Source organism: Pipistrellus hanaki (genome assembly GCF_964339955.1).
Source record: "Pipistrellus hanaki genome assembly, chromosome: 3".
Classification (NCBI taxonomy): Eukaryota; Metazoa; Chordata; class Mammalia; order Chiroptera; family Vespertilionidae; genus Pipistrellus; species Pipistrellus hanaki.
The window spans coordinates 186,483,692-186,506,995 of record NC_140505.1 but is presented as its reverse complement, the minus strand read 5'-3'; the positions used below and the strand labels follow the sequence as shown (position 1 = coordinate 186,506,995).

At 64.8% G+C, this 23,304-nt stretch overlaps 1 protein-coding gene across 1 annotated transcript in view; it reads right to left on the bottom strand.

The window, feature by feature from the left end:
• Positions 1-3,549: 3,549 nt before the first annotated feature.
• ZC3H7B (zinc finger CCCH-type containing 7B) overlaps positions 3,550-23,304 on the bottom strand; it is a 22,397-nt gene continuing 2,642 nt past the window's right edge. The window contains 18 exon segments of the mRNA XM_084876234.1: positions 3,550-6,194; positions 6,958-7,121; positions 7,209-7,342; positions 7,595-7,703; positions 7,808-7,913; positions 8,106-8,239; positions 11,833-11,918; positions 12,524-12,705; positions 13,410-13,510; positions 14,528-14,733; positions 15,953-16,114; positions 17,100-17,199; positions 17,737-17,795; positions 18,716-19,037; positions 19,292-19,488; positions 19,995-20,037; positions 21,091-21,150; positions 21,820-22,176. Of these exon segments, the coding sequence (XP_084732360.1) occupies positions 5,942-6,194; positions 6,958-7,121; positions 7,209-7,342; positions 7,595-7,703; positions 7,808-7,913; positions 8,106-8,239; positions 11,833-11,918; positions 12,524-12,705; positions 13,410-13,510; positions 14,528-14,733; positions 15,953-16,114; positions 17,100-17,199; positions 17,737-17,795; positions 18,716-19,037; positions 19,292-19,488; positions 19,995-20,037; positions 21,091-21,150; positions 21,820-22,176 (2,775 nt within the window). The 3' untranslated portion in view covers positions 3,550-5,941.

Here is a 23,304-nt window from a genome sequence, read left to right as displayed (position 1 = left end):
CTCCCCTTCTTCAGAACAAATTTAATTTTGTGTTTAGCCTTCTAGTGCCCTTTGCCTCTGTGAACCCAGGGCGAGGACGTGAGGACGTGGTGGCCGGCGTTCAGGCTGCCTGCACTCGTAGGCTGGGGCCAACCGAGGCTGAGCTGGTACAGTAGCTACTCCTTGGCCAGAGAATCCTGACATGTGCAGGGTAGGCTTGCCACAAAGGTGGAGTGGGTAGGTGCCCATGGAGCGTGATTTCAAAGACAATAGGACGTCCCCTACACATCTCAAAGCACCCACTGGCTGCACGACATTTCACCCTCAGAGATCTGTTCCTGTGAGCTCTCTGCAGACCCCTTCAATGCAGGAAAGAGTGCTTACTGCATACCTGGCCCAGCCTAGCTCTCGTGAGGAATTCAAAGTCAAACAAGAAACCCAGCCAGGCAAATCCCTGCCCTTAAGAAATTTTCATGGCACTGAGTCAGTCCACCTGGCACCCCCACTCTGACCCAGGGTGTCCAGCCAGCAGCATCACCTGTGGCCACACCCGGGCCACATCGGCAGGTTGCTGAATCAAGATGCTAGGGACGCCCTAGCCAGTTTTGCTCAGTGGATAGAGCGTTGGCTCACAGACTGAAGAGTCCTGGGTTCAATTCCTAGTTAAGAGCAAATACCTTGGTTGCAGGTTTGATCCCCAGCCCCAGTCTGGTGCGTGCGAGAGGCAACTGATCGATGTGTCTGTCTCACATCGATGTTTCTCTTTCTCTGTCTCTCCCCCTCCCTTCCACTCTCTCTAAAAATCAAAATATTGGCAATTATCCTCGGGTAAAGACTAATAACAGCAACAAAAAAAGATGCTAGGAAGGGCAGAGGTGTGGAGAGGGGAGGCCATATACAAGCCTGGGGACATTCAGAGGAGCCACGTGGCAGGTGTGTGGGGATTGTCTGCACTTTAAAAAAAAAATACACTGAGTGGCCAGATTATTATGATCTGGCCACTCAGTGTGTGTGTATAGAGGCTCAGTGCATGAATTCATGCATGGGTGGGGTCTGGCCAGCCTGGCCAGAGGGAGGGGACATGGGCAGTTGGCGGCCTGCCTGCTGGTCAAACTTCTGGTTGAGGGGAAATCTTGCATGTTAACCTTTTATTATATAGGATACACACTGAGTGGCCAGATTATTATGTGTCCAGAGATCATAATAATCTGGCCACTCAGTGTATATATTTTTATTAATTTCAGAGACTAAGGGAGAGGGAGACATAGAAACATCAATGATGAGAAGGAATCATTGATCGACTGCCTTCTGGGGATGGAGCCTGAAACCTGGGCATGTGCCCTTGACTGGAATCGAACTCGGGACCCTTCAGTCCGGAGGTTGACACTCTGTCCACTGAGCCAAACCGGCAAGGGCTGTATGCACTTCTTGGGTGTCCTGGCTCAGAGATCTTGCTGAGCTAGCTCCCTGGTCGGGGTAAATGTGGATGAGTTATCTGCACCCCCAGGTCCCGGACAGTGGTCTCTCCTCGGAAGCAGTTTCCCCAAAGGCAGGGAGGAAGAGGAGGAGCCTGCACTGGTGGCGGTGGTGGTCACCGCAGTCCCTCGTCACAGGACTGGAGACCAGAAACGAGCCTGCATTCAATGACTTGGGCTGCTCAAGCCAGCTCTGGCACCTTGAGGAAGTGCCAGCCACTGACCACACATAGCTAGCTTACATGGGGGCATGGAGATGCACATGTGAAATACAATTGAGAAAAAAAAGCAAGATGCAGATCAGTAAGTGCACATTGATTACAATGCTATAATTTTTAAAATACGTTTTTAATTGATTTTTCACAGAGAGGAAGAGAGAGGGATAGAGTTAGAAATATCGATGAGAGAGAATCATCGATCAGCTGCCTCTTGCACACCCCCTACTGGGGATGTGCCTGCAACCAAGGTACATGCCCTTGACTGGAATCGAACCTGGGGCCCTTCAGTCTGCAGGCCGACGCTTTATTCACTGAGCCAAACAGGTTTTGGCGCAATGCTGTAATTTTTTAAAGCCTCAATTCCAGGGTCACCTCCTCCAGGAAGCCCTCCCGGTTCCCTCAGCCTGGATGAGGTGCCTTCACTGGCACTTGGGAGTGTCTGTCCCACAACTGAGCCTGCCACAGCATCCTATGTTCCTCCCTGCGGGTCTGTCTCCCCGGCAGAGGATGGAGTCAGGAAAGCCATCTTCAGTAATGTGCGTCCCCAGGAGCTGAGCTGGTGTGGGCGCCCAGTTCATGCTTGCAGACCTGAGCTGAAAGAGGACCACAGGGGAATTTAGGGGAATTTAATAGCTTTGCCCACTTCCTTGTTTTACTCTGATTTCCTGAGTTCAAGGAGGTCACGATGCAGGCCAGGGCGGGGCTGCACTGTCTCCTGGGAGCAGTCCCCTGTCACCACCCGGGTTTTCCTGGGCGTGGCCGGGGGTGCCAGAACCCCGATGCCAGAGCTGAAGGGGCCTCCGCCGACCAGCCAGTTCCCGGTGGTTCTCGGGCTTTTTGCTGCCTCCTTCCCGAAGGTCCTTGGAGCCTGTGCTGACCGTGGTCAGACAAACTGCCCCCACAAGGCCTCGTGCACAGACGGTCCTCAAACTGGCTGCTGCTCTTCCTCTCTGGCTATTTCTCAAGCATCTCAGCCCCTCCTGTATACCAGGCCCAAATGGTCCCTATTCTCGGAGAAGTCCTAGGTCTTGGACCCCTGCTCCTGGAGCCTCTGTACCGTCGTCTATTTATTTTAAAAAATATTTTTGTTGATTTCAGAGAGGGAGAGGGAAAGAGAAACATCAATGGTGAGAGAGAATCACTGATTGGTTGCCTCCTGCACACCCCCTACTGGGGATCAAGCCCGCAATACGGGCACGTGGCTTTGACCAGGATCGAACCTGGGACCGTTCAGTCGGCAGGTGGATGCGCTATCCACTGGGCCAAACCAGCTAGGGTTGTCCTGCTGTTTCAAACTGTCTGGTCATGATCATTTGCAGCCTCTCCCCCCAAACCCCCCCCTCATCACCCGTAACCACACACCCCGAGATTTGAGAAAGTACCCCCAGCAGAGGCAGCTGTCCCTCACTGAGAACTCCTGGCCTACTACACTCCTCTTAAAGAGGAAGCCCAGGGGCCTGGGCCCAGAGGAGTCAGGATCATGTTCCAGAGCAGGACACGGCCCCTCACCTTTCTGGAAAAGCCACACCCAGAAAGGGCCCGGACCTCTGGACCCTAGGCCAGTGCACACGGAGAGCGCAGGGGGGCCCCAGCAGGCCGGCTGCGGAGGAGCCAGCAAAGGGTGGCCACTGGGGCCACTTATGCAGAGCACAGCTTGTCCCCGTCGGCCCGGGCTGCCCGAGCCAGGGTCAGCTGAGTTGCCCTGTTTACACAGGGACAGACCTGCCCTCACCCCTTGGAATGTCTGGCTGCGGCTGCCCGGCACCGGCCAGCTCTGCCCCAGGCGCCGGAGCCAGGCAGGGAGGAGCAGGAGCGACACCTGGGGGACAGAGGTCAAAACGCACACGTTTATTTTCTGGAACAAAGGCTACGAGAAGCAAGTTTCTTTCGTTTTTATTTTAAGAAGGACAAAAATTGTTATTAAAACATCTACATTATTATCAAGATACTAGACCTTATGAATATTTAATATTAAAGTGTGGTATTCTTAAGATTTTAATACACGTTCTAAAAGGACCATGGCATCGATTCCTGCCCGGCTGGGAAAAGCAGCAGCCCTCCCCGCCCCACGCCGCCCGGAAGGGACTCTCCGTCCAGGGCGCCTGCCCCTGACCTCTGGTCCCTGCCCGACGGCGGCGGGCACAGGCCCTGGTTCCCCTCTCCCGGCCTCCCTGGCAGGATCACACGGAAATCATCGCCCTCAGCAGAGATCTCCCTGCCTCCTGCGAGGGCCCCAGAGCGGCCAGGCCAGGAAGGCCCAGATACGGAGGCCCAGGGACCAAAACAGGTTGAAGAAAAATCTGGACTCGAACCCTTTTCCCTTGGGTAAGGAGGGGTCAACACCAATCCTCGGCTGTTCCTGCACATTCCTGCTCTCTCCCCAGGAGGGGGCGCTGGAAGCTGCAGGCAGAGCTGGGCCCCAGCAGAGCCCCCTCTGCCTGCTGCCCAATCACCTCTGGCCCAGGCCCTGGTCTCTGAACCCCCAGACATGGCCTGACGGCCTGGAAAACCTCTACCTTAGACCAGGGCGGCTGCATTTTCCGGCCAAACTCCTTATCCTTAGCCCTCCACAGAAGTGATTGGTTGGATACCACACACATATATAATATTATATAGAGCGATATATTTAATACCTGTGTATATATGCATCACGGGGCCACATATATACACACTAGAAACAGGCTGGTGACACACGGCAACACCACGGGGCGGGGAAACAAGTGTCGTGGACGTTCAAGGCCACGGCCCCCACGCTGGGTGTGGTCTCTCCGGCCCCAGCCACGCCCCCAGCACCCACGCTGCAGGGCTGGCCGCGGGGGAGGGACGGGGGACGGGGAGGGAGGGATGCATGCCAGTTATTGGGGAAGGGTGGGCAGTGGTGGCAAGAGAAACAGGCTTCTCTGAGCCCGCGCCCGTCGTCCTGTCATCACACACAGTCGATCCTTGCTCGAGGAGAAGGAAGGGTGCTCTATGCCCTCCGTCTCACCCCCGAGCCCAGCCTGGTCCCTGGTTCCTGCTGGGGGGCCCCACTTCTGTGCCAACGGTGTGGGGCGTTCTGGAATGTCTGGGGAACCAGGGGAGACCGGGCCTGCGCGCAGGGGGTGGGACGGAGAGCGGAGGGTGCACACAGACATCAGACCACACGGGGACAGGAGAGGGGCGTGGTGGGTGGGCGGGGGCAGGGGCTGGGGGGTCAGCTGGCAGGGCCAGGGAGCAGGGAGGGGCCAGGACAGACGGTCATGATTGTATTTCTGGGTCTCAGGGAGAAGGAGGAAAGGACCATGCTGGGCCCCCCCAAAAGAGGGGCTGTGTCTGGTCCTCGAATGGCCCATGATGCCCCAGGGTCATGTCTCCCTTCTCTCAGCATCCCCTCGCCTCCGTACCTCATTCCCTGCCCCTCCCACCTGTCCCCGAATCTGCTCCCCACAACCATCCTCCGGAGAGGACTTCCCCTCCTTCGTGCGGACAGGATCAAACCCCTGAGCTTCCTTCCCCAGCCCCCGGGTGGCGCTGCCGGGGACCTCAGCTAATGGCGGGCCCTGAGTCTCTTGACCAGTGCGCACCTCCTGTCGTGGGATGGAGACTCCGTGTGGTTCACGCCTCCCCTCGGGCCCCAGTTTTCCTACCTGCAGAATGGGGGCTTCGGGCTCTGAGGACCTACGATCTACACTCAGTGGCTCCGGAATGAGAGGGGCTGGGCTGGCGGCCGCACGGAAGGGCCAGACCCCAGAGGTCACCGAGCCCAGCCCCTCCCACCCTCCCAACCGGAGGGAAGACGGAGGCCCCGGAGGGTGAGGGACCCATACCGAGGCCCAGCTCCATTCGCCCTGGGGCTGCGTTTTAAAGCTAACTGGGGCCTCCCGCCCTCTGCGGTGACCTGGCCTGTCCCCGGGGAGGCGGGGGTGGAATGACGGCGGGCAGAGAGGACCCTCCTGCTGCAGATTCCAGTGGGGACCCCGGGCTCCCCGGCCCTGAGCTTCCGGCCCCCTTTGGGAGCAGACAGAGGTTAAAGCTGTAGCTGGAGCTGGAGGGGTCCGACCAGGGGCGCTGGGGCTGGGGGAGGGGGCTGGGACCCCTTGAGCCACAGCACGTGCCCCCGGCTTGCACGCTGGGTGGTGGGAGCAGACGGGATGATGGGTAAGGGCCTCCAGGGCCAGGGGCTGCCTGATGAGGACGGCCCCCCGCCCCCAGGCCGCCCCGGCCCTCCGGCCAGGCCCCCATTCCCATCCACACCCCGGGCCCTAGGACTTCACCCACGACGAGGCCTGGCTACTCCCCGGGGCCGGCGGCGGCGGCGGCGGCGGCGGGGGCTCCGGGCGCGGCGCCCGCGGCGCCGTCCTCCTGCAGCAGGAAGTTGTATTTGCCGAAGTCGTCGTCCCGCGGGCACAGCAGCATGTCCTTGCGGGCCTTGGCCAGCTTCTGCTTCAGCACCTCGCGCCGGTCCAGCCACTCGTTGAGCTCCTCCTGGCCGTGGGCGCAGCGGCACTTGTCCCCGTCCGGGCAGGCCTTGCCCTTCTGGAGCCTGTGGGCGGCGGGAGGCTCAGTGCCCGCGCCCTGGGCCCTGCGCCCTGCGCCCACGCCCTGGGCCCTGCGCCCTGCCCACCACGGCTGTGGGGCCTGGGCCAGCCGCTTAGCCTCCCCCAAGAGTGAGGTGACCGGATGTCCCGATTTTTAACAATGTGTCCCGCGTCGTTTTTAAAAAAAGTCCCGATTTTTAAAAAAAAAAAAAACGGGACTTTTTTAAAAACTAAGAAGGACGCAGGACAAATTGTTCTTTTTTGTTTTAATTTTTTATTGATTTTTTTTTTTTAGAGAGAGGAAGGGGAGAGATAGAGAGTTAGAAACGTCGATGAGAGAGAAACACCGACCAGCTGCCTCTTGCACACTCCCTTACCAGGGATGTGCCCGCAACCAAGGTACATGCCCTTGACCGGAATCGAACCTGGGACCTTTCAGTCCACAGACCGACGCTCTACCACTGAGCCAAACCGATTTCGGCAACGGGACAAATTGTTAGAAATCGGGACTGTCACGCCAAAAGCGGGACGTCTGGTCACCTTACCCAAGACCAGCTCCACCACGGCCCAGCCTTTGCCAGGGACCCAGGGGTGCAAAGTGGGCTCTGGCCAGGCCCACCCACCGCACCCCTCCACCCCTCCGACCCTGTCCTGCCCTGCCCGGTGCCAGGCTCCTCATGTCCAGGACACACCACCCGAGTGCCATCTCCAGACCCAGAGGGCCGGAGCTGGGCAGGGCCGTCTCCCGGGCCCGCCCGCCCGGCGCACCTGTCGCACAGCCGGAACTCGCCCATGGGGAAGCGGTAGGCCCAGCCGCTGGCATCGCTGTCGGACGTGAAGACCTTCTCCTTGTGCTTCTCGGACTGGATGTGCTGCTGCCACTGCTTCTTGCTGTTGCTGTTCTTGCCGCAGAGCCAGCAGTGGTAGCCCATCTGGGGGCACAGCCACCGTGGGTGCCCGCTCTGCACCCCCCGCCGGCCCCTCCCCGCCGCCCGGGCACGCGCCCGCGCGGGCGTTACCATGATGTCGGCGTAGTCCGTGGGCATCTGGATCTGCTTCTCCCCCTCCCGGGCGCCGAGGGGGGTCCCTTCCCCCGGCTTCCCCGGGTTGTGCTTCTTCAGCCACATGTCGTAGGTCTGCTGCATGTCCAGGACTGCAGGGACACGGGGGCAGAGTGCATGGGGCGGGTGCTCCCTCCGTGCCGCCCCGGGACCCCCGCCGGAGGGAGAGCGGGGGGCTTCTCGGGCCCTGCGGGCTGCCCGCTCGCCCCCGGAGAGCAGAGCCGGGAGCGGGCCTGTGCGCCCCGAGAGGGCCGGCGGCCAAGGCGCTCTCGGCCTGCTGAAGGGCCGGGGTGCCGGCAGCGAGGGGACCCAGGGCCGGGCCCGCTCGGCCGGCCTGCACTCACTCTTGTTCTCCTTCATGAACGTCCACATGTCCCGCTCCTCGGGGCTGTGGGCGAAGGAGCAGTTCCCCACGTACTGGCACTTGCGGCCGTTCTGCGCGTGGATGCAGAGCTGTGGGGCGAGGGAGGGCCTGTTGGTACCGCCGGACGGCGCCACTGCCCACCAGAGGGCGCCCCTCCGGGCCCATCGCCGCCCACCCCCACCCCCGTGCTCACGTCGTATTGCTGTGGGAAGTTGCGAATGGACGGCAGTGGCCTCACTGACACCCACTTCCTCTTGGCCTTGGACATCACCAGCAGGACCCGCCGCTCCTTGGTCCAGCTGTCGGGCAGAGGGGGCCATCGGGGAGGGCGTGGGCAGAGCCTCTGGCTGTGTGGCCTCCGCAGAGAGCCGTGGCCTCCTCACCCGTGGCACTCGGGTGGCCCTCACCCAGCATGTGCCAATGCCCCCGCCCAGGCCATACCCGCTCACCAGTGCCCGTGCCCCCACCCAGCCCAGCCCGCGCCCGCTCACCAGTGCCGGGCCTTGGCACTACAGTACTTGAGGTCTTTGTCAGGCTCCACCACCTGCCCGTTCCTCCAGCACTGGCCACACACGAACTTCATCTGCAGGTCAAAGGTGCTGGGCCCGTGAGTCCGTGGGGCACCCTGTGGGCAGAGGAGCTGGTGAAGCTCAGGCACCAGGGCTACGGCCTGAGGTCCACCATGAAGGTCCCTCGGGGGCATTAGGACTGCCCGGAGCCTTGGGGCTGGCAGGAAGTGACCCCCAGCTCCAGCCCACGGCCTCTCCATGTGGGAGTGAGGCCTGGAAGGGGAAGCCTGACCGGAGCCGGGCTCTCCGCCTTGGCTGGCTGGTCCGCGTCAGCCTGGTCTGTGGGGCTGCTGGCATTCTCTGGGCACGGCAGGCGACCTCACAGCTCCCTGCCTTCGCACACGCCGCCCCCTCTTCCTGGAACGCCCTTTGTCTGCTCTTCATAGGTTTGGTCTAGAAACTTCCAAGACTCAGCTCGAGCACCTCCTGCAGGAAGCCTTCCTGGACTCTCCCAGAGCAGCTGCCCATCCTCTGCGCTCCCACAGCCCCTGAGCTCCCCGTGGTGACGGACTCCTCCAGTTCCCGGGCCGGCCCGCGGGAGAGCAGGCCCGGGAGGCGGACAGGCCTGCAGCGGAGGGGATTGGGGGGCCCGCGCTGGGCGGAGGGACAGACCACGGGGCAGCCCTGGACTCTCCAAGGCCCCGTGCGCGCGTTCACGCCCGTCCCCTGCCCGCCTTCCCTCCTGCTCCTGAGCGTCCCCGGGCCAGGGAGGGGCAGGTGCCTCTCAGCCTCACGCCCTGCAGCCACGCTGTCCCTCCGTCAGCTGGAGCCTCCCGGCTCCCTGGTCTGATACGAGGCCGCCCCTCCGGGCAGCACTGTCCTCTAGGCTGCAGGCTCGAGTCCCTGCCGTGGGTGCGCTTGTTACTGGCACTGCCCAGCCCAGGGGCTGCCCTGGGGCGGGAAGGGGTTCTGTCCCTGTCAGGTGCTGACGGAGCCCTGGCTCAGCCCCAGGATGGCACAGTCGTCCCGATGACGACATAAACCCTCTCCTTAATCACCGGCCACGGCCTGCACCGGAGCGCCCAGGACGCTTATCCGCGGCAGCACTGGTGTCTCCGTGTCCGCTGCATGCTCCCTTTTCCTCCCTCCCTCCTTCCTTCCTTCCTTCTTCTTTTTAAAAAAAATATATTTTATTGATTTATTTTAGAGAGGAAGGGAGAGGGATAGGGAGTTAGAAACATCAATGAGAGAGAAACATAGATCAGCTGCCTCCTGCACACCCCCCACTGGGGATGTGCCTGAAACCAAGGTACATGCCCTTGACCGAATCACACCTGGGACCCTACAGCCCGCAGGCCAACGCTCTATCCACTGAGCCACACCGGTTAGGGCTGGATGCTCCCCTTTCCACAGGTGAGGTGAGGGGGCCTGGAGGGGCACCGGGGCTCGGCCGCTGGCGAGTGAACTGCCACACCGTCCGCTCTCACAACAGCCACCTCCCCGTCCCCCTCGCTGCAGCCCGGGGGGAGGGGGTCATTCCCGTCGGACGGGGAAGCAGCGGCTCAGCGAGGTCACTGACCCACCCACAGGCGGGCGGCCGAGGACGGGGCCTGGCTGAGGCGGGTGCAGGGCCAGACAGACACCCTGGCATCTCCCTGCCGGCCCACAGTGCCTCTGCCCCACCCACGATGGCAGACAAAGGAGACGCCGGTGCCCACTGGCCGGGCTGGCAGAGCCCTGGTCCGGAGCCAGGCCTGGGAGGCGTCTTGGTGGGGAGGTGGGCCTGGCAGTGCGAGGGCGTGGAAAGCGGCCAGGGTACCTGGAGCCGCCAGGCCTGCCCCCTTCCGGGGACCCCGGCAGCTGGCCTGGGCAGGGTGACGGGGTCAGGACAGGTGGTGGCAGGGACAGTCTTCTCTCTAGAGCAGCGGTTCTCAAGCTCCCTAGTGCCGCGGCCCTTTAACACAGCTCCTCATGCCGTGGTGACCCCCAACCATAACGTTATTTTCGCTGCTACTTCATAGCTGTGATTTTGCTACTGTTAATGAATTGTAATGTAAATATCTTTATCTTCTGATGGTCTTAGGCTCTGTCGCGACCCACAGGCTGAGAACCGCTGCTCCAGAAGATGCTGCAGGTCCAGGCTTAGCCCTCACTGGTGCCCGGCCAGGAGCAAAACTACATGGTGGGAGAAGGCCAGGGGAAGGGGGCCGCCAGGAACGGGGGAGAGAAAGGACCAGCGACAAGGGGGCTGAGAGAGGGAAGGCCTGAGGGGCTGGGCAGCCTACCCTGTCCCTGCCACACCCAGGCCGGCCTCCGGTGGGCCTCAGTGAGTGGATCACACCGTCTCCTGTGCCGGGAGGCCACCCCTTCTGTCCCTGCTGTCCTCCAAGTTACCAGGATCCTGCCTCCTGGGGCAGGGGTGAGGAGGGGCTGGCACAGAGGGCCTCGGCGAGCTGCAGGCGATCGGCTCCTGGAGTCTCAGCCGCACCCTGGGAGATGGCAGGCAGGACGATGGGCCCCATCTATGGACGAGGGGCCCTCAGGGGTGAGGGCCTGGTGCAGGGCGGGGCGGAGCAGGGGAGCTCCAGACCAGACGGCAGGCTGGGACTGGCTCCGCTCAGGGTGCCCCGGGCAGGCCTGACAGACCGAGCCTCCGCGGACACGGTGCCGCGTGCCGCCTTCGGGACCGGTGAGGCTCACGAGGGAGGGAGGCCGTACGGCCCGCGGTGACGGTGTGAGGAGCACGGGACCCTGACAGGGGCTCAGGACTCTCCCGGAGACCGCTATGGACCACAACGGGGGGCGCATAACCTCACAGCGGAGAAACCGCATCTCAGTCCTCACCAGGGAAAGGGCACATCGGACCACGTGCGCCCGGGGAGGGACCGGGAAGAACAGAGCATCTCCCTGAGGTCTGAGGAGCCACGGACAATCCCGGGGGGCGGGCCTGTTACAGAGCAACCGGCTCTTCACAACGCCAAGGTCACGGACACAGAGAGACGGAGGGGCTGCTCTGGGTGAAGGACACTAAAGAGACACAACAGCCAAAACCGGTGTGGCTCAGTGGATAGAGCGTCGGCCTGCGGACTCAAGAGTCCCGGGTTCAATTCTGGTCAAGGGCATGTACCTTGGTTGTGGGCACATCCCCAGTGGAGGGTGTGCAGGAGGCAGCTGGTCGATGTTTCTCTCTCATCGATGTCTCTAGCTCTCTGTCCCTCTCCCTTCCTCTCTGTAAAAAATCAGTAAGATATATATTTTTTTTAAATCAATAAGATATATATTTTTTAAAAGAGACACGACGGGAAGGCTCGGGATCGGGAACGACTCGCAAAACCTGAGCGCAGACGCCAGGCTCGGCAGGGGCGCCCGGAGGCCAGCTCTGTGTGCGGGCGGCGGCCGTGGCCCTGCGGAAGGCACGTCTGCATCACTAGGACACACACTGAGGATTGGGGGTGGGGCATCGTGTCCGCAACTTATTCTCAAACCGCTCATCACAAAGAGTGTGCGTTCCATGTACAAATGCATACGTGTAGGGACACACACACACACGCACACACACGCACACACGCTCACAGGACAAAGCGTGGGATGTGGTCAAATGCTAACATCCGGGGAATCCAGGAAAGGATGTACATGCTTGATGTACGATTTATAATTCTTATCATCTCCTGGCCAGTCGGAAATCACGTGCGCCCCGAGCCCGCCTTACCAGGCCGCTGCTGGCCTTGCCGGCGTGCGCCTCCATCTGCTGCCAGTACTTCTTGGACTCCTGGACGATGTCCTCGTGGGTCATGCCTGGGGGGCGAGGCGGACCCGTGTCCTTGACGGCGCTCGGCCGGCAAGGAGAGGCAGCGCTGTGAGGTGCTGGCGCCCCCACGCCGCCTGCCTCTGCCGCTCCCGGCAGTGCCGGAGAGGGAGGAGCCTGGGCCCCTGGGCCTGAGCCGGGCCACCGGCTGAGAGCACCAGCTCCCCCGAGGCAGCCCCCCCCCCCCGGAGCCGCCCCCCTCGGCGGGACCTGCCCCCCCACCTGCCCTCCCCCTCGGCGGGACCTGCCCCCAGAGCTGCCCCCCTCGGCGGGACCTGCCCCCGGAGCTGCCCCCCTCGGCGGGACCTGCCCCCCCCCACCTGCCCTCCCCCTCGGCGGGACCTGCCCCCCCCACCTGCCCTCCCCCTCGGCGGGACCTGCCCCCCCCGGAGCTGCCCCCCTCGGCGGGACCTGCCCCCCCACCTGCCCTCCCCCTCGGCGGGACCTGCCCCCCCACCTGCCCTCCCCCTCCGCGGGACCTGCCCCCCCACCTGCCCTCCCCCTCGGCGGGACCTGCCCCCCCCTCCTACCTGCCCTCCCCCTCGGCGGGACCTGCCCCCCCACCTGCCCGCCCCCTCCGCGGGACCCCCCCCACCTGAGTACTGCTGCAGCAGCCAGACTTTGAGCTCGATGAAGCTGTGGGCGAAGTGGCAGCTGTCCTCCCGCAGGCAGCCGTAGCGCACCTCGTGGCGGCACACGTCGAACTGGAAGTGCTCCTGGAACTGGCGGATCTTGGAGTACTTGAGGGAGGTGGAGCGGACGATGTGCACCAGGCACCTGGGGGCGGGGAGGAGGGGGAAACTGCTGGGCCGAGGGGAGGGCTCCTCCCGGGCCTCCCGCCCTGCCACCCTGCCGCCCTGCCAAGCAATGGCCGGGAGGCGGCAGGGTCCCGCACTCAGGCAGCCCTGGTTAGAGTCCACTGTGCCCGCCCCCTCAGTCTGGGGCAAGCTCAAGGGCAGGGCTGCCGGCAGGAGCTGGGCCACAGCGCCCCCTGCTGCGGGGCTGGGAGAAGGGCGCCCATGGGTGGAGAAGGGCCTTTCCCGGGTTCCCCAGCCCAAGGCGCCAGGCCTGGGCCTGCACCCAGAGGGACAAAAAGCACCCTCAGGCCTGGGGTGCGAATCCCCCTCCCAGTGACCTCAGGGGCTCGGAACCATCAGCCGGTCAGTGAGGAAACCGAGGGTCGGGGCAGCCCGAGGACACAGGACAGGCCACTCCCGGCCAGCTGGGACTCCAGGCCTGGGCTCCCTCATCCCCGATGGGGCAGAGCCAAGGGGGTCAGAGGGAGCAAAGGTGGGTGCCTGGCTCACCCAGCCCTCCCACTCTGTGACGCTTGTCGATGAGTGACCTGCTTCTGAGCCTCAGCCTTCTCATCTGTAGCCACCTGACCCTCCGTCCACCCTCTGACCTCAGCCGCCCCCCAGGCCCTGAGCCGCCCGGGAGCCGCTCCATGCCCACCCCAGGCCGGCCGTGGCCACACTCACTTGTTGTTGTAGAAGCTGTGCTTGGCGGCCAGGTTGGAGCAGACGGCCGGAGAGTCCTTTGTGCCTTTGCTGATGATCCGGGGTTTGCTGTCAAAGCAGATCTGCCCGGGGAGGGCTGGGCTGGAACCCGGCGCCACCACCCGGGCGGACACACACACACACACACACACACACACACAGATGGGTCCCTGGGAGCCCTGCGCTGAGTGCCCGGGTCTGTGGTCCCCGCCTCTCTGCTCCGCTCACAGGTAACCGGCCCGGCTCTGCGCCCGCCCCTCAGTGGGCTGGATTCACCATGCCGGGCCGAGGGCAGGGCTACCCCACGCCTCAGCCTCAGTTTCTTTAACTGTGAACGGGGATAACCACACAGGGTCTGTCCCACAGGCTCCCCGCGGAGCTCAGAAAGGATGGAACCGCACGGCAGGTGCTCTGTACACGCAGCCGTCCGCCTGGGAGCGCACACCGGGTGCTGCTCTCTGCTCTGCCTGCCCGCTCCGGGGGGGGGGGGGGGGCTGTGGGATGGATGGGGGGGCTGAGCTGCCCCAAACCCGGCCAGCATCCAGGGCCAGCGCTCTCACTCCAGGAGGGGACCCTCCCAGGCCGGGGCTGGTGGGGAGGCAGGGCCCAGAGGGCCTTCTGGGACGGCTCTGGGGGGATGGACAGCAGCCTGGGGGCTGGCCGGGTCGCAGCTGGCCTCTGGGTCTGAGGACACCTGGGAGAGGATACGGCCGGGAAGCAGGCAGGGAGGGGCAGCGGGCACAGCCAGGCGAGGCGGTGAGGAGGGTGGAGTGAGAACCCACAGCGCCGGCCCCAGCCCCGCTCCAGCCCGGCCCCCAGCCTCAGTTTCCGCTGCCCTCGTGAGGGGTGGACAGGATCGGACTCCTGCATGATAGAGCTCTGAGCCTAACTGCCTAACAGTCTGAGGAGTATGGACTCCAGGGCCAGGCCTCCCACCCCGTGCTCCAGGGCTGCCACTCAGGGGACTGCGCCCGGGACCGCCCGGCCCGGACTGGGCCTCCGTGGGGAGGGGGGGAGGCGGCGGCGGGCAGGCGGGGGCGGGGGGCGGGGGAGGGCGGGGAGGGGAGGGGGGATGGAGGAGGGCAGCGGCGGGCGGGTACCTCGCAGAGGAAGGTGAAGATGCCCTGGTGCTCCTTGAGGAGCTTGGCGATGGTGAGGCTGCCGCGCTTGACGCCCCCCAGCGGGTCGAAGAGCAGGTCGCGGTTGAGGGTGCCCTTCCGCTCCTCGGTCCACACGTCGATCTCCTCCTGATGGTAGGCGAAGGTGCAGTTATCCCCGTACTTACAGTCCTGCTTGTTAATCATGTCTGCAAAGAGCAACAGGACACACGTTCTGCCAGGCGGGAAGGCGGCCCCCCGCGCCCCCAGGCCCCGGCCGGCCCGGGTGCACACGTGGGCGGAGCCTGCCCGCCGGGAGGTCGGGGGAGGGTGGCACCCGCTGAGCTCTGCCCCTGGGCGGGGGCGGGTGGGGGGGTCACATCTTCATCTGCAAAACACGTATCCTCAGGCACCCCGAAGTCTGAGGGTGCTGGGTGCGGGACAAAACGGGGACACACAGAGCACGGACAGCACGGTGGCTGTCGCACTGACATGGAGACGCACCCAGGCACTTGGCGGAGGAAGAGAAGAATGCACATATGGTGTATGACTGACTATTCCGTTTCAACCAAGGTGACACGAGCCAGGAACAAGGCAATGGCAACAGAATACTTTTTAAAAGCTAACATTGGTTGTCCTGGCCAGTTCGGCTCAGTGGATAGAGCGTTGGCCTGCGGACTGAAGGGTCCCAGACTTGATCAGGTCAAGGGCATGTACCTTGGTTGCAGGCACATCCCCAGTGGGGAGTATGCAGGAGGCAGCTGAATTGATGTTTCTCTCTCATCAATGTTTCTAACTCTCTATCCCTCTCCCTTCTTCTCTGTAAAAAATCAAATCAAATATATATATATATATATATATATATATATATATACACATAAATAAATAAAAATATATATATATATATATATATATATATATATATATATATATATATATATGTTTAAAAAAAAAAAAAAAGGGTCCCGGTTTGATTCCAGTCAAGGACACGCACCTCGGCGGCAGGCGGCTCCCCAGCCCGGGCCCTGGTCAGGGCTCGTACAGGAGGCAACCTTGATGATTCTCTCTGTCTTTCCCTCTCTCTGCCACGCTGTCTAAAAGGTCGATGGGGAAATATCCTCAGGTGAGGATAAACAAAAAATAATAATAATAAAAATAAAAGATAAATCAGAGCTAACATGTATGGAGCCCGACTCCATGCCAGTCCTCAGTGCTGTCCGGGTTCTTCCCGCTCCTCCCGCAGCCCGCGGCCCTGCCGGGACAGGCTGGCTCTCCGCCGCCGTGCGGCCCTCACCCAGAGCGCGGCCAGCAGCTGAGGGAGCTCCCCCGGCTCCCGCCCGTCTGCGGGCCGGCCCGGGGCACCCTCTCCCGGAGGTGCGTCCTCCTCCGTGGGCCCCGCCGGCGGAACAGCCGCCCGCGGGCACCCACCTTTGCACAGGTAGTAGGAGCCCACGAAGCTGGTCTTGGTGGGCCGGGGCCGGATCCGCCTCCAGGTCTGGTCCTCGGCGCTCCGGAGCCGGCCGAGCAGGATGTCCCGCTTGCACTTGTGCTCCAGGCCCTCGCGGTAGGTGTAGTCGCCGGCCCTGGGGCCTGGGGCGGGGGACAGGGGCGGTGGGTGTAGTCGCCGGCCCTGGGGCCTGGGGCGGGGGACAGGGGTGGTGGGTGTAGTCGCCGGCCCTGGGGCCTGGGCGGGGGGGACAGGGGCGGTGGGTGTAGGGTGAACAGGAGGCGGTAGGTGTAGGGTGAACAGGAGGGGACAGGGGCGGTGACTCCGGGAGCAGAGGGCGGGTGTGTGTGTGTGTGTGTGTGTGTGCGTCGGGGAGCGGGGAGGCAGCCAAGGAGGAACTTCCTACGGACACCGCCGTCCGCCACGGCGGCTTCTGCTCTGTCCCCACGGGCCCCCGGGCTCTGGGGGTGACCGGGCAGGGCGATGTGCTGGGGGGGCCGGGGGGGTCTGGCAGCAGGTGGAGGACAGTAACTGGGTGACCCTGAAGGCCCCGCCACACGCTGAGAGAGGATGCAGCCCGTTGAGATGTCTGACCTGGGATGCCGTATTGCCTAGAACTTGGGGGCCGTGGGCTTCCGGCAGAGAAACCCCGAGTCCGAGCCTAGGATCCTAAGCCAAGGTCTGGCCTAGAGGCTCTCATGTGAGAGACTGGGTGAGCGGAAAAGCATCCCCAATCCTGGCGTCTCTGAGCGACTTCCACCGCCCCCCTTGGAGCTGGGGTCTGCCGACGCCCCTGGGCCACCCGGCCAGTGCCCTCTCCCGAACCCTTTGCCCCCTGGGTGCTGGGCAGGCGTGCAGTCCCCGTGAGAGGCACTCGGGGGCGTGGAAGGCGAAGCTGTGTTCCTGCGTCGGGGCTGGGGGGGCGGGGGGCGGACTCTGCACTCCCAGCCAGGTCCCGCCTCCGGGCTGCAGGCGCCCAGATGCACCCCTCCCGCCCCCTGGCCCCCCCAGCACTGGTGAGAGCCCCAACCCCGCTGTCTCCCCGCTGCTCCGGTGCCCGCCCTCCTCTCTGACGGGCACACGGGGACCTGTCCTGGGTGTCCACGCTGGCGGCCCCAGCATCGGTACCTGTTTTGGGGTAGCAGAGCTGGCAGGCCTGCTTGAACTCGTGGGTGGCGGCCAAGGGGTTCTTGATGAGCAGGGCGGTGTTGGGCATGGAGGGCTCTGGCTGTGACGGGAGGGAGTCGGGCGTCTTGGGCTCTGGCCGAGGGCGGAGCCACCAGGGCCAGCCAGGCGGAGCCTGGGGGGGCTCTAGGACCCCCCACGAGCAGCACGGTAGCCAGGACCCTCCCTCCTCCTCCGCCCTCCCAGCGGGCGCTCCTTCTCTGACCCGAGAATCCAGAGCACGGGGACCGGAGCGGCCGGGGGTAACGGTGATCTCGCCCCAGAGCCCCCCTTGGACACCAGCCCGGCAGGAAAGCAGAGCGAGAGGAGGGGACCCCGTGGGACCGTCCTGCCCCAGCCTCCAGCTCCCAAGCCCACAGCCGAGGGGAGGCCAGGACTCCCGGGGCCACAGCTGAGGCGGGAGCCAGGCCGCCTGACTCCTGGTCCAGTGTGCGCCCACCGCAGAGCCGGGCTGAGGCCCGAACCCGGGGTGTTCCGAACGCCCCTCCCGGGGGTGCAGCCCCTGGTCCCAGGCAGAGGGCTCCCCCCGCTCTGGAGCCCACAGCCCTCGCCTCCACCCCGGTGTGCGGCTGGTACTCACCGAGGGGGCCGGCTTCTGGGAGCCGCTGGGGGGGCGCGGGTCCTGGGAGCCGGTGTCCTCTGGGCGGGAGAAGACGGGGTCACGGCCTGCTCGGGGGGTGTGAGGGCCCTCCGAGCCTCCTCCGTGTTTCCACCCACAGGGCCGCCCAGCTCCACCTTCTCCTGCTCATGCCGACCCCTGACCCAGCGGTCGGCAAACTCATCAGTCCGCAGAGCCAAATAGCAACAGCACAGCGATTGAAATTTCTCTTGAGAGCCACATTTTTTAAACTTAAACTTCTAACGCCACTTGTTCAAAATAGACTCGCCCAGGCCGTGGTGTTTGTGGAAGAGCCACACTCACGGGGCCAAAGAGCCGCGTGTGGCTCTCGAGCCGGTTTGCCGACCACGGCCAAACTCTACCCCCAGGACAGGGAAGCACCCCGCAGGCACATGCCCCGCCTCCCGCACCCCCACGGCCCGGGAGGCAGCCCAGCGCCTCAGCTCGGCCTCAGGCGGGTCCCCCGAGTCTAGCTCAGGCCTCCACGGCCCCGTCCTGCCCGCCCGCCCGCCTCCTCTGCCCTCGGCCTTGGGAGACATCCCTCCATCCTGTGTGGACGGCGCCCCCTGCTGGCAGAGGCCTCCTGCAGGAGGCGCATCACCTTCCTGGACCCTCTGGGCCTGGGTGAGGGGAGCGGGACCGGGAAGGCCCACGGGGGCCTGTGCCTGTTGGGTTCCTGGCTCCCCGCCGTGTGGGACTGAAGGAGCCCATGGCCTCGAACCCTGGGAGGCTGGACAGAGCAGCAGACCACAGGCCTGGAGTCCTGGCCTGTCCCCGCTCTGCCGTGCGATTCCGAACACGATACCGGCCCCGCCCTGAGCCCAGGCCGCAGGGGAGGACACGGCCTGGCCGAGGGGCAGGGCCCGGGCCGTGGCAGACAGCTGTGACCCAGCTCCTTGCAGACCGTCGGGGGGTGAGGGGCGCTGGCGCCCGGCCTCACCCAGGAAGGCGCCGGGCTTGTCCAGGGCGCCCCGGGCGGAGCCGAAGCTGTCCAGGGCGTCCAGGCGGGTCTCTGAGTAGGGCAGCAGGTCCAGGGAGTCCAAGGCGGAGCCCGGGGGGTCCAGGGCGTCCAGCACCGAGGCGGCCAGCTTCTTGGCGGGGTCCATGACGAGGCCGAAGGAGGCGGGGGGCAGGGGGCTGGAGACGGGGATGGACCCGCCCACCACCGGGGGCAGCAGCGGGGTCCCGCCGGGGAACACGGGGATCAGCTGGGGCAACTCGCTGGGCACGCCGCTGCCAGGCAGGCCGCCCTGGACCAGGGACTGCAGAGGGAGAGCCGGTCAGAGGACGCACCTGCCAGGGCCCAGCCCCGCCTGACCCCTAGGGGAACCAGGAACTGCCCCCCTCCACCATCACCCCACCCCCTGCATACTGCAGCTTCCGGTTTCTGCCCCCCAGGCCTCTGCTCCCCCCTGACCGAGAGGGGGCGTCCCGCCAGCCGTGGGACGTGGGGGTGGGGCGTGAGGAGGGCCGTGGGGGGCCCAGGCGGGAGGGCTTCGGAGAGAAGGGGGCTCACCAGGGAGTCCAGGAGGGTGTCCAGCTCCGGACCAAAGACGTCCCCGTCGGAGAGGTCGTCCAGGCCCTCGGAGCCGGGCAGCGCCCTGCTGCCGCTGCTGTCCAGGGGCGCCAGCAGGTCCAGCACGTGGGGGAACAGGGGCATCGTGGGGGGCGCGGGGAGGAGGGCGGGGGAGCCTCGCAGGTCCACGTAGCAGTCTGTGGGGCCCGGGGGGGGGTGCTCAGAGGCTGCAGGAGGTCCTGCCCTGGGGTCCCCCCATCACCCTCCCTCCTCACCCAGCTCCTTCCCTAACCCGCCTGCCCCGGCCGGACCCAGTGGCCGAGGCTCAGCCACAGTGCAGGGAGAGGGGAGGGTCCCGGTAGGGCAGCATGTCCCCGATGGGCCTGGCGCAGGGCCTGACTGGCCCAGCCTGGGGAGGCCGTCCCTCCTGAGGGCACCTCTAAAGGGAGCTTCCGGGGAGCCAGCGAGAACAAAGGCAGGAACTCTGACAGGGGGGACGGGGGGAGGGGGCGGAGTGGAGGACATGGGACCAGCACCCTCACTCTGAGGTGCCCCCCCAGGCTGGAGAGGGGACTCTTCCTGAACCCACCATTTGCTCTCCTGTTTCAGGGAGTCCCCAGGGCGGGGAGCCCCAGGAGCCCTGTCTGCAGGGCTGGGCTGGCTGAGCCCCGTCTCCGCCCCGTCCCCTTGGAGAGGGACACACCTGTCTCGATGTCGTCGATGGAGCCCAGGCCGTTGGAGGTTCCCTGTGGGAGGAAGGTCTCCGTGGGCCAGGCAGACCGGGCTGGGAGTCCACGGGGCCACGCTCGGGGTGTCCCCTGGGCCCGAGGGGCGGCTGCTGCCATTAGCCACGGGCCTGGCAGGACGGCCAGGAGGGCACCAGAGGCCACTCCCATCACCAGGGTCCTGCCCCGTGGGCCCTCCAGCGCCCCGATCGTGCACATCCAGCCCCAGCACTGACGTCACTCGTTTACAAACCACCAGGCTGCCCTTGGCTCCGGCAGCCCAAGCAGACTGACACGTTCACTCATTCTGTGTGAGCACTCGGTCTGTGCGAGCTAATCGTTCTTGGTTACCGCCCGGTGAGGGACGGTGAGGGGCGTTACACACCAGGTGAGGTCCGCCTGCCCCCACGCAGCCTGCGAGGCCCCCACGGCGAAGCCCCGCCTCCCGCGGCCCTGGCACGGCGGCCCCTGGGATTCGGAGCCGGTGGAGGGCAGAGCTACAGCCCCGGAGAGAGGCCGCTGCGGCCGTCCCGCTGGGCCTCAGCCTCTCCTGTGGGTCACGAGGCGGACACAGGCTTCACCGGCCCCCACAGCTGTCCCTCCTCGTGCAGAAAGCCTCACGTCCGCCGCGCAGCCCGTGTGCATGAGCAGCGGGGGAGCCGTGCGTGCGCTGAGCCTGCCATGCCCACATGAGGAGGCCCCGTGGCCGGCCCAACCTCCTTCCTTCCCTCCTGCGGCCGTGGCCTCCTTTCCCCAGGGCCGTGGCATCCCTGAGGGGCCCCTGCAGGGACCCCTCCCACCACCCGCAGCACCGCCTGTCCCCACGCCGTGCTCCCCAGAGGGGCCTCTCAGGCCTGGTGGGGCCCGGCCCGGGCTGCAGTCACCCCACTCCCAGAGCGGGCGCCGGCTCAGCAGGGGACGAGGAGAGACTGAGCCCAGCCCAGTCTGAGGCCCCGGCACCTGCCGCCTGCGCTCACGGACGCCCGGGGAGTGGGCTCAGAGCTCTGAGATGGACGAACCCGACAGGCTGCGCCCAGAGGTGGGGAGGGAGGCGTGGGGCCGGGCCCGCCCTACCTGGTCTGCCACACCAGCCGCAGTGCCGTTACTGAGCAGAGAGAAGGTCTCCAGTTCCTGTGGAGATTGGGGAGGGAGGAGGGGAGAGGTGAAGATCTGGGGAGATGCGCAGGCTCCATCACCCAGGCGGGCGGTCGGGGTCTGTGGTCCTTCTTCCCAGGCTCCCCGCCCCCGGGGCTGCTGGGAGCCGCCCGCACTCTCTCTGGTCATATCCGGGCTCTGCTTTCTGCCAGCAGGACCTGGAGGAGGACTTCCGAGCACACACTCCTCCCGGCACCAGCCCGGGCACCAGCGCCAGCGCATCCTGGCGTCTGGACCCTCTGAGGCGGGCACATTGTCCCACGCTCCAGGCGGAGAGAGAACTAACTTGATCAAGGTCACAGCCAGACTCAGAGCCGGACCCTGCCTACTGGCAGCTTCCTGGCACACAGGAGGTGCCCAGTGAACCACAGGGACCCCAATGCCATGGGGTGATCTGGGACGTGAGGCTAAGGGCGCGGAGGCCCAGGCAGGAGGCAGCAGCCCGCACGGCCGGTGTCAGGGGCCGAGAGCTCCGGCTGCACCCTCCTGGCCCTGACGATGCTGACGGCCATCCGGGCTCTCAGCCGGCGAGCGGGAGGACCACCTGCTGACACCCCCTCCGGCCTGGCCTGGCCTGGCCGCCTCACCTGCCTCTCCCCGATCGCCCTGCCTGCAACCCCGGCCCCCAGCCCCCGAGCCCACCCACCTGGGCCTCTTGTACGCCTTCCGGACTCGCAGCCCCAGCTTCTGAGCCAGCTCCTGGCCCAGCTGCGTGACGCTTTCATCCTGCGGAGACAGACACGGGTGGAGCAGTCCGTCCGTCCGTCCGCCCGCCAGCCCGCCCGCCGCCTGGTGCCGCCTGCGAGGGGGCCGCGGGCAGCCACGCTGCGGCCAAGGAGCCAGCCCCGGAGGGGACGTGGCTGCCCGGGACCCAGCGAGAGCGGTGGGGCAGGGACGACACCGCGCTGCGGTCTTTTCCGTTCCGGGAGAGCAGTGGAGTGGTGTTTGTATTAACACGGTCCCATTGCCGGACAGGGTAAGTGTTCGGAAAACATCCCTGTGGTTCTACTTTTTGTGTATTGTTCCCGCTCCCCCAGTGCAGTGCGGCTCACGGGGAGAACCGCTCTTTGGACAGCTGTCCCCGTCCTCAGCGTTCTCCCGCAGGCACAGCAGCCCGTGTCCCCGGCGTCACAGCTCCGGCCCCGGGGGGGAGGGCAGGGGGCTTTACTGCCGTCTGCGTGGCGAGGGCAGTCAGTGCCTGAGGACAGCGCCCGCGCTCTCGCTGTGTGACCTGTGCGACTCGAAAGGCCTTGCCTGGCTTTCTGACTCCCTCCCCCGCACAGCCCTGTGATGCACGGTATGTCAGCACCCCCACTTTGCAGGGGTGCAAACCAGGGCTCAGAGAGGCCACGCCATGTGTCCAAGGTCGCACAGCCAGATTAAATTGATGGGCAAGAAGAAAGCAACGGTTGGAACAGATGCCTCTTTGAGGGCATGCATCCCAAGATTAGGACCCAAAGCCAGGCCGGCAGCCTGCACCCAGCTCCTTGACCATCGTGCAGTGACTTCCTCTCTGCTCTGCTCACCCACATCCTTCTTGCTTCTCCCAGCCCCACCCAAGCCCCGCCTCCTCAGGGAGTCCTCCCCGCCCCCCCCCCCCCCCCCCCCCCCGTCCTTTCACGCATTATCTCAGGGATGAAGCAGGAAGGACACAGTATAAACTGTGGGGCTGATACGCAGAGAGGGGCAGTGACTGTCTACAGCCACGCCAGGGGTCCATGGCGGAGCCAGCCTGACCTGGGACACTTCCATGTGTCTCCGAGTAGACGGTGGGCCCCAAAAGGCACAGACTGGCCCCATGTGGGTGGGTAAATGGGGAGGGGGTGGTGGGCTGGGGCAAGCAGTGCTCTCTGTTGGCCATTTCCCATCGTCTCCTCCGACCTAACGACAGCCTGGCCACTGGGACCCCACACAGGGGCACCCCGTGCAGCCGCACTGCCACCTGCACCCCGAGTGTCTCACCCACAGACTCTGATCAGACTGCCGGGGTCAAACCTCAGCTCTGCCGCCCCCTAGCAGTGACGCCGGGGAAGTGCCTTGCTCTCCGTCCTCATCTTTACCCCGGGGGGAACTGCATCCACCTCCAAGCCTTGTTTGTCGCAATGGAGCTAACACAACGTGTCTTTAGCAACA